This window comes from Typha angustifolia, chromosome 13 (assembly GCF_048772165.1).
Source record: "Typha angustifolia cultivar Huaian chromosome 13, ASM4877216v1, whole genome shotgun sequence".
Lineage (NCBI taxonomy): Eukaryota > Viridiplantae > Streptophyta > Magnoliopsida > Poales > Typhaceae > Typha > Typha angustifolia.
In genome coordinates this window covers 7398540-7409401 of record NC_133251.1, presented here as the reverse complement: position 1 = coordinate 7409401, position 10862 = coordinate 7398540, and the positions used below count along the sequence as shown (strand labels likewise).

Genomic DNA, 10862 nt, shown 5'->3' with positions numbered 1-10862 from the left:
ATAGGCGGTAGAAAAATATTATATGTAGATTAGGATATTGGTCCTGTATATTGGCAATGTTATTGGCATTTAATTTGAGTTTTGAAAGGTTTACACTTTTTTAGCCTGAAGCCAGCTATTGGCATTTATGTATTGTTGTAAGACATGAAAAACCTCTAGAAAATCTGATCTAATATTTCTAAGTACTGAAAAGTAACTAAGAGGAGTCAAACTCCAAGTCATTTTATTAGTAGCCAATAAGCCCACATCAAATAAAGATATAAGATAATAATCCACAAGGATTCTTGTTCTTTTTTTTGGTAAATTGAAATAATATTAATCACTAAAATGGGAACAAGAGTACATCAACCATCTATGACAATACTATCTGTATGTCTATACAAATTTTCGTGTAAACCAAAAGTGGCAGGCAAAAGCCTACACAAGAAAATCCCTACATCAGTTCTTGCCTAGCTAGCCAATCAGCAGCTTAATAGGTAGTCCTAAGAGACAGTTTGGAAAAATGAAATAAAGCAACAAGAGGCCAAAGAGAAGAAGAATACCAGGACAGAGATGCTTGCAGTTCCACAGATTTTGCGATTGATGAGAGAGCAAACAAAAGAGCCTTCGCTTCAGCAGTTAGGGGGTCATCCGCAGTAGCCGAGGCAGCCCCAACAAGAATGGTCATGCCATGGTGAGAGCTTGATAGTGCCTTCAGACGGTCTGGTTGAAACAACCAAGGGCCTAGGAGTGCTTCCCAGGTTGACACTGGCAGGTTAAGCTGGGACTCTTCCAAGGTCATGGCAACCAACCGACCTTTGGAAATGCTTGAAGCACTTTCCATCTTCAGAAGAAATCAATTTCTTTTATTCTCTAAAAAAAATCAATTTCTTTTTCTTTTTCTGCTTTCATGAAACTATGTAGTCTGTAATTTATATAAGGAGTCTTCCCCACTTTCTCAAACAAAAATAATGAAAAAGTCCTAAAACAAAAGAAGAAAACAGATCTTCCGGACTCAACATCTCCCATTAAACCCGGGCCATCTACAGCATTGGTGGTTGTAGTAGATATTCCTGAAACAGCCTGATATGGGTAATTTAATGATTCGGGTAAGATCTGACTCAGGGTGGGGGGCAGCCTGATATTAGTAGTTTAAAGATTCAGGTCAGATCTTACTCGGGAGACATCAAAAATTGAGAATTTCATTATCCCATGATAGCAAGCTGGGAGGTACGATGTTCCCTTAGCATTCCAACTTCCTCTTCCTCTGGAATTCTGGATTGTATCAGACTGATCTCTTACTGAAGCATTTATTTAAGGTCGTCAATTGAACTTTAACTCCTAGAAAACTGGAAGATGTAAATTTCCACTGTAATGCCCATCGATGGATGCCTGTATCAGTTGCCATCAAAGTAAGTTAAATCAACATATAATTTAATAGACAAAGTGAGTAAAAAGAGCATCAATTTTCAAAAAACCAGTAGAATAGAGAGGAAAGGGAACTCATTCAACTAGCTATTATATAAAGGCTCAGTTAAATTTAATTGTCCAGTAAACTATTTTAGAGAAATTAGTCAAATTACAATCTAGTTACTCATTGTACTTGCAATGCAAATTAGTATCAAGTACAGAAAGGGTGGAGTATGAGTAGAGTTTTATACTGGTTACTAGTTGTTGGCAAGATTATGTTTCTAACAGGGATAATGAAAACAAAAGGGTTGTCTAGCAGTTCCATGTCTGACTTCAGTTCATAGGAGAAAATTCCTCAGCTCTTGCCATTTCACTTCCTACTAACCCTAATTTTTCTACCTACAGCATTATCTTTCTCTCTCTCTTCTTCTTTTCTTTCCCGCCGGAGCACCCACCATTGGATCCGGCCACCGGAACTTCGTCGAAGCAATCAGAGAGTGTTGTGCGGCTCACCGATGAGTGCTCTCCCACCCCGTGTAATAAATTTAATTACAATAGGGTAGAATGTAAATACCTAATTTTTAGGCGTTTGCGGTTTCGGCAAAGCTCGTCGACCCGCAGCTTCAGGGTCGACGCTACTCTTTTACCAAAAACTTCGCATCATCAACCTCGTGAAGTGGAAACATTCCTTTAGAGCCCTCGTGGCTCGGATTGCCACCGACCATGGAGAGAGAAGAGTCATCGGCGGCAACCACCCTTGGAAACGGTCGTAAGGTCGTGGCAGTAGCGAAGAGCTTGTCATTGTAGTAGTTGGAACTCTCGTGTCAGTCCCTTCAAGGGAGGAGAAGACTAGAGTCTATCTTCTTCCCTTGAGTTAACAGATTCGAGTTTTGAGTTGAAAAGACCTGACCTGATCCAATTAGCTTTATGAGATCGGGCCTTTAGCCCAATCCATTTATATGGATTTTTGGGTGGGCAGCCAGCCAAAGCCCACCCCAACCCTTTGTGCTTGAATTAGCTCATTTTAACAATTTGATTAGTTCTAAATGCAAAGACTTTGGTTATTGTTAAATTAAAATAAGAGTTTATTTATGGATGAAGGTGAAAATTTGCACTCATATCTAGGTTGTTGATTGTAGGTGAGGGGATTTATTCACGTATTTAATAAAGAAAAAGGTGGAGACAGGGGCCTATAACGGAATCAAAGAAGACGAAGCACTTAAAAAGGCTCAGAATTGAAAATTGGGAAGTTATGATACCCTCTCATGTTTCATATTATAATTTTATTATGTTGTCTTCATACTTCGTGTATCATTATTATTGTTTTCATGATATATTATGCTATATGCCATTTATTAATTCATAAGATATTGTTCTTCGTGCAAGTAGCCTATATATTAGTCATGAGTAGCTTGCTTGATATGAGTTATTAAAAGGTAAGACTTTGAGAACTGGCTCAGGCTAGATATTTTTTGTGTATCTTCCTGTAATAATTTAAGTCTACCTTGAAATCCAAAAAACAAACATATACTTGATCATTACATGATCCATTTAAGTGACATTGGCACGATTAAGAAACAATCTTAAACTAGATAAAAGTCTCTCTGAAATGACCCTAATATCTCTCTACGGTTAGTAGACAAGACAGATTATGTTTATCATATAGTGACACCTTTTAATGACCATAACCATATTAGCAAATAAAGGATATGACAAGTTCAAATATTGCCTAATCTTTTAGGCATTAAATTGGCAACAAAAAATAAAGGATGATAAAATGTGAGCAAGACACTTGGGATCTCAACATCATATATACAGTGCATTAGTAAGTTCATGAACTCCAGATTTCCAGCATTATTTCGAAAAGAAAATTAATGAAGTGAACAAGAACATGTTCACAACAAATATATAAAAACTTCCCAAAAGTACAAGTACTAAACCAATCTAACAGTCAAATCACTTTAGAATAAAAGATAAGCAAGAAATGTTTAGCATTACCTGTAGAAAAGGAAGCATAATGTCGTGTATTTGAAGGAATAATTTCGATACTGCAGAATACCTGTAGTTAAAAGGATATTTAGTGACTTGGGTCCTTACAGTAATTAGTAATTAATTGCAAAATACGAATTTCTGAAAGTAAATTAAATGTAGAGAGTTCTTGGTCTTTAGATCAACGATTGTGTTGGCACAGCACATGACTGTTGGAATGCCTTGTACCGACTCAGCATACCTCTAAATAGATCTTTTAGGGAATTTAACTATTTATATATATATTTTAAGTTCTAATATATATGAAAGCCTACATTAGAATCTTTGATCCATAAACAATGTTGTAAAAGACTCAAATGTAGCAATAATCAAGTAGAAATATGAATAATAATTCAACACAAAGTATCAAATAATTATCAAATAGTTATCAAATAATTTCCCTTTTGCTTTTGTTCCTATGTTTTGAAGAGTGTTTTCTATAGATCTAGCTTCATTTTGCTACATCTAGGATGATTAATCGTATATTTGGTTTCTAAACCAAAGACATTAGGAAAAAAAATTAGAAAAGCATATCTTTTGATGGGATTTGAAGTTTTCAGCCTTGGATCAACCTCCTCTCCTAGATCTCTCTTTCCCCTCCTTTTCTTCTTTTTGGTTGGCAAAATAAGCTTACCAACAAAGAGACATAAAAAATGGGTCTCCTAGAGTAAACTAAATAGGTATTACACGGCACTCAGAATGTCCTACTTGATACCCTATCTGTATCAAGCACAATACAGGGGATATAGGCAACTGCACGTGTAGGCACAGGGCATTGCCTATATCCATCGGCTCGGCACGACAGAGCCACCAGCACGCCTCGCACCTGTCGACACGCCACTGACACAGCATGACTCTCCTTGCTTGAAAAAATGTATAGATAACATGGATATCTAATAGTATTATCACTGCAATTTTGGTACGTTCTCCCTTCGATAGAAGGTCTACTGTATAGTATTTTGTATGCTGATCAATTGTAAAAGAAACAGTGGTGGCACAATCTAGGACAGAGGTTAGGTATTCAGTAATACCTCATAGTGAATTGGCATGGTTGTAACATTTTGGCAAAGGAGGTAGTGTTTTCCACTCAATTCTACATTATTTGATCATCAGGCTTGGTACATACGGTACATATGGCTTCTAAACCAATTTTCAGGAGATAGAGACGGTTAAGATAGAGAGATGAAGGGGAGAGAAGCCAACCATATGAGACTAGGGGGATCGACGGACGATGGAGATTAAAAGCTAGATAATACCATTCCGACAGGAGAGGCGGCATTGGTTGGTAAAAAGGGAGAAGGAAGATTGAGGCCGATAGCCAAGTTGAGTGGAGAGATACTATGATGCAAGACAAAAGCCAATTAATCTTTCATTCATGCATACCTAAAATACAAGTCATAAGACCCTATTTATAGATATTAAATTAAAAGTCCTAAACAAACTTAACTAAACCAGTCTTCTTTATCTTCTCGTATTAACTCTTTATTTTGCTGTAGATAAATTTGAATTTAAGGAAACTCCGAATATAAAAGTTATCGATGAGGAAGTCACCAATCTTCTCCAATTAGTTTAATATTATTCAGATATTTATAGAATATCCTGAGAATATTTTTTCGAAACTGCGCATAGTTGGACTTAGTTAATTAAATAAAATCCTAACCTACAAAAACTGATGAAATGATGTGATTCGGACTAAATCGGATCACCTCGAAAAACATTGGGCTCGATCAATCGAGTTTACTTATCTTATTTATTATGCTTGTCGTTTAGTCAAAGTCTTAGTAAATTAGAATTTTATTTAATTAGCTAAATTGGACGTACCTCACCCATCTTGCGTGCCTAAGATTGGCTCACGGCATTGGACCAAACCAAGCTCGAATTGGAACTTGTGGACCGAGATGAAACTTTGAGAAGGCTTAAGACTCACCTAGCAGTAGCCCAAAACCACATGAAGCAGACCCATGACATGAGTCAGCGTGAGCACGAGTACGAGGTGGGACAATTGGTGTTCGTTCTAGCCCAACCGTATCGGCAATCCACATTGAGACCAATTCTGAACCAAAAACTAGGTCACAAGTACTACGAGGCGTATCAAGTGCTACAATGAATTGGTCCAATAGCTTACAGATTAGACCTTTCCCAAGGAACCCGAGTCCATCCAATTTTTCATGTGTCGGCATTGAAGGCTCAGTTTGGGACTAATCAGGTGGTGGGTTCAGCCTTGCCCAAACCATTAGATAATGACAGCCCAACGGAACAAGTCAAAGTCTTAGGCTGTAGGAGACGGCGCCAAAGGCTCAGATTAGAGACTAAAGTACTAATCGAGTGGCTAGGCAAACCTACTGACGAGTCTAAATGGGAGCTTGAATTGGATATCATGGATTGCTTCCCCAATTTCACACCTTGAGGATAAGGTGGGGGAAGCATGGTAGATTGATACGACTGGGATTAGACTTAGTTGTCTCAAGCAGAATCATTTTTGTTTTCCAAGAATAAAGGTTTTGGTTGTTGCATTCGAACGCTTGCATATGTTTGCAAATACAAAAAACGTGATTTACCCATTCGAACACGAGAAAGTCGCATTCGAATGCCTGATTGAAAGCATGCATGCGTCCGCAAATACAAAGAACGTGATTAGCCCATTCAAACGTGCCCTGACCCTATTTAAATGCACTCAGTGAGACTGCATTGTTTCTAGAGTTATTTCTAGTTTGTTCTGCTTATTAGGTTAGCCTCTAAATATGTGAAAGGCAACCTTATTAGGTTAGTCTTTTCTACCATTATTATCCTCTCATTCTCCTTGTTTCTTCCTTCCTCAGCTTTATTGCTTCTAACCCCATCGATTGGCCTACCACAATAGACCTTTAGGGGAGGCCTTTTTCTCCTTCTACTCTCCCTACTATCACATTAAGCCCATCCATCATCCCTAACCTTCCATCTCCATCAATCCTACCGATGCCACCTCGTTACTGCCGGTTTACCACCAACATATTCATCCATAACCTTCCACCCACGCATCTCAATTCCTCAAATCTTCTGATGCAATATATCAAAATTTCACATCGATTCAACAGTTAGATCCATTAGAAAATACCTCGAAAACTCTGTGTAAGTTTCTACCCAAGACTAGTTGGGAGTTGGATCAACCTTTCTAAGGGGAGATTGTATTAGTCCTTAAATTGCAGAAATTTACAATCTGCACAATTTTGAAAAAATAATCAGCAAATATTCATACGTCTGAAAAATATGAATTTAGATAGATTAGATCATGACATCATGGTCTACATTTTCCGTATTCAGACTTTCTTCAGATTTTTAGATTCTATTTGGAGTGGAACAATAATTCAATCTGATAGAAATATAGGACTAGTTTAGATAAGCTTTTTGTTTGTTTCTTATTCAATTTTGATTATCTTATCACTCTGTACTTTATTTCCTATAAATAAGACATTATGGCTCGTATCTTATGCATGCTTTGAATTGAATAAATTAATCTTCCTCAATCTCTCTATTTCTCTGTAGCTCTCTCAATTTCTTCTATCAAGTCCTCTCACTAACCTAGCCACCTTCTCTTCTTAGCAGCTTTCTTCTTTACCATGAGGTCTCCTTTCTAGCCATACGCAACCATACCAGAATAATTACCCACATTCCACCATCATCCACATCAATTCTAGCATAATATATCTACCATCTACTATATCTAAATCCTAAATCACCCCATCATGTAGCTACGTCTTTCCACAACCTTCCTTTAAGTCCAAACACCACCCCCACAACCTCCTACAATCCCTAGAGGTCCAACCTAAAACCCCATCACAATAGCCCACTAGATTAGCCCCACCGAGCTCACCACCTTGCATTGGTGTGCACCCCAGAAACCCAGTGCACACATCTTCCAGGAACCAACAAACAACTCGCCACTGCCTATGATGGGTGCACGCAGAGTGGTCTACCTAAGCTCATTGTGCACCCAACAGGGAAAGCGCACATCGCATCCAAAAACAAACAGAGAACCTTTATTATTTAAGGCCAATTCGGTTAAGATTCTTCGTGAGGTGCATTAGTTTGGTATCGGAGCTAGTTGGATCGCAATAATTTGGTATTAGAGCAAGTTGGATCGCAACAATTTGGCATTAGAGCTAGTTGAATCGCCAATAATTTGGTATCAGAGCTGGCTGAATCGCCAATAATTTGGTATCAGAGCTATTGGATTGCAACAACTTAGTATCAAAGTAATTGGATCGCAACAATTTAGTATCAGAGCTAATTGGATTGCAACAATTCAGTATTAGAGCTAATTGAATCGCAATAATTCGGTATTAGAGCTAATTGGATCACAACAATTCGTATTAGAGCTAATTGGATCGCAACAATTCGTATCAGAGCTAGTTGGATTGCAACAATTTAGTACCAGAGCTAGTTGGATTACAATAATTTGGTGCCAAAGCTAGTTGGATCGCAATACTATAAACAACCGGAAGTTGGTGATCAAGATAGAAGTTTTCAAAAGCATAGACCAACGATTACCATGACATTTGACACGTCCATGTCAACAGACCATATTTTAGGATCTTACACGTGTACTAGTCTAGATTAAAGTCTTTTATCCTTAGATAATATTGTAAAAGAAAAAATATAACAATAGTTAATGAGAAATATGATTCAACATATAATTTAGGAACAAGCAATTTTATCAAATTTTAATTCTATTTAAGATGAAAAGCCTAAAAATTAGTTAAAAATTATAAGATTGGGGTTCAAATAAATTTATATGGAGTTAATCTAATCTAATATGTTTCTGCACTAAATTTGACGTTTGAATAATTTTGACATATTAATTTCATAATTTTTGAAATTTGGGGCTAAATTTGAGGAAACAAAGTATTTTTTTCCCTTTGATTCCTATGTTTTGAAGAGTATTTTACATAGATATATCACAAAATGCTAAGATCTATGACTCTTAAAAACATTATTAGGTGTTCTGTCTCCCATAGTTTCCAGTTTCAATCGATCCCGAATGGGATCGGCCGAAACGGATCGGGATCGGCTAGCCGATCCTAATCCGAGCCGAAACCAGCCACCTGCAGCAGCAGTAGACAGCTACAGCTGTTAGCTGACAGCAGCAGCTAGAGAGAGAGGGAGAGAGAGAGGGAAAGAGAGAGAGAAAAGGAGAGAGCGAGAGAGGGAAAAAGGAAGAGTGAGGGAGAGAGGGACAACTGCTGCTGACAGCAGCAGCTAGAGAGAGAGGGAGAGAGAGGGAAAGAGAGAGTGAGGGAGAGAGAGGGAAAGAGAGAGTGAGGGAGAGAGAAAGAGAGAGAAAGAGAGAGAGAGAGAGAGAGAGAGAGAGAGAGAAGGAAAGAGGAAGAGAGAGTGAGGAAAAGAGGGAAAGATAAAAAAAAGAGGGTGAGAGAGAGAAAGGGAAAGATAGAAAGAAAAAGAAAGTGTAGGAAAGAATGGATACTTCAGATTAATAGTTAGAGGGATAGAAAAAAAGAAAGGAAGAAAGAGAGATTTTTAGTTTTTTAGTTTTTAGGCTTTATATGTGAGTAATTATTATTTCTTATTTTCTTATAATTTTTTCTAAATTTTTAGAAATTTCTCAACATTTTTAAATAATATTTAAAATTTTATTTAATTAAAATAATCCGATCTAATACAGGCAGCCTATACAGCTGATACGTATCGTTTTTTCGGACAGCCGATCCTGATCCCAATACCGATTTTTGAAACCTTGCTCTCTCCCTATCTATCTTTCTTCTTCTCTCCCTTCCTCTTTGTTTTCTCCTCTTTAAGATTTTCTTGGCATTGGTGTAATGTGTCGGCTCAAAGCAGTGGCACGGTGTCGTGTCGACAACCGACGAGCACGCCCCGTGCCAACATTAAGGAAATCCTTGCATGGAAGGGTCTCTTTGAGTAAGCTTAAATACGCAGGACGTGTCACTCACCCTACCTATATCGAGCGATAAAGGTAATACAAGCAAGACATGTCAACACAAGGGCCACGCCCCTCGTGCCACATGCTAGCACCCCACTGGCACAGCACAACAATCCTTAGCATGGGATGGCTATGCTGATTCACACAAGCAGCATTGATCAATATGTATCGTATCAATAAATTATTTACATGGATACGAAGGCTCCTTCATGCCAACCTATTCTGACCTATGAGACAAGGAATGACGCATATCTTACTTAGACCTCAATTTACCCCTAAAGCATATCTCAAGGCCGGAGAGATTTAAAGATTGTTTCTAGGCATATTGAGTCCATCTAGTGTGCCAAGAACAACCCAACCCACTTGACATTTGCCTTGATAAATGTCATGCCGAACCAATGTCATCTCAATGCCTATGGTATGACAATCCTTGCCCAAAAGATGGAAAGGAGCATTCTCCTTTAATTAGATTAAAAAAGTTTTGGAGTGATCAGTTTAGCGGTAGGAATAGATGTATCCTTTTGGCAGATATAGTGATACCATCAGCCTCTTGTTGTCCTTTCCTCAAATGTGCGACTTCCTCACTTCCTTATGTCTATTAGATCCAATTTGTCTGTGCTTTACATATAAGAGCTCATAAATTTAAAAGAAATACTTACTTCAAAAGGACCACGTTTATAATGACAAATTTATTCAAATGAATCTAATGAAACATCTGAAGAGCATCAAACATCCAATATCAATTCAGGAATATTGTAATACCTACTGTGGAAAGAAATACGTAACATCGCAAGGAAGATGGTGAAAGAAGAACAAAAATATGATGTTCAAAATTTCAAATAAATTTGACTACATCATACCTTTTCAAAAGGCAAAAGCAATTGTAGAGCTCCTCGATGTCCGATTCGATCTTTAGATTGGTATACTGTGTAAGAAGCTCAGAGAAGTATGAAAGAGCTTCATCCCATTCTTCAGTGTCAGGTACAGGAGTTAAGGGAAGAAAAGAGACCATAGATTGAAAAATGGAGGATAGTAGATCATCACCCCTGCATTTAGCATACAGTTCTGCAAAAATGTTCAAAATCATACAATTGCTAGTTCTGAACTTCTCAACCCAGTTTGGAGGACTTCCTGACAAAAGAAAAGTTCGAGAATATTCTGCGGTTTCGCTTCCTTCAGCCTTGAGGAATTTTCTTGCAGAAGTACACCTCAAGGCATTACCAATAAAATCTTTCTTTCTGTGTGGAGGAACTAATCCAAGTACGTCAGCCCTCACATCATGAGGTAATTGTTGCAGAACAGAAATATCTGCCTGACTTAGAGAACTAGGCATTAAACCAATCTGCTCATCGGCATTTCTTGATTTACTGGTCGAACAATCGGATCTCGAGGAAGAAGCAAATGCTGCTTTAATTAAATAAGGTGTTCTCTCCATAAACTACCAGAAAATTCAGTAAAAGTCATCAGACTGTCCAATATCTAGAAAATGAAGAAAGATAGAATTTTCAAT

The 10862-nt window shown here is 37.8% G+C and overlaps 1 protein-coding gene across 2 annotated transcripts in view; it reads right to left on the bottom strand.

The window, feature by feature from the left end:
* Positions 1–281: 281 nt before the first annotated feature.
* LOC140773213 (DNA repair protein REV1) overlaps positions 282–10862 on the bottom strand; it is a 50385-nt gene continuing 39804 nt past the window's right edge. For both annotated transcript variants that reach the window (XM_073115669.1, XM_073115670.1), the window contains exons 20-22: positions 10213–10790; positions 3388–3448; positions 282–1371 (exon numbers count right to left, since the gene is read on the bottom strand). In XM_073115669.1, coding sequence (XP_072971770.1) covers positions 1321–1371; positions 3388–3448; positions 10213–10790 — 690 coding nt within the window. In that variant the 3' untranslated portion in view covers positions 282–1320. The remainder of the gene's footprint in view (positions 1372–3387; positions 3449–10212; positions 10791–10862) is intronic.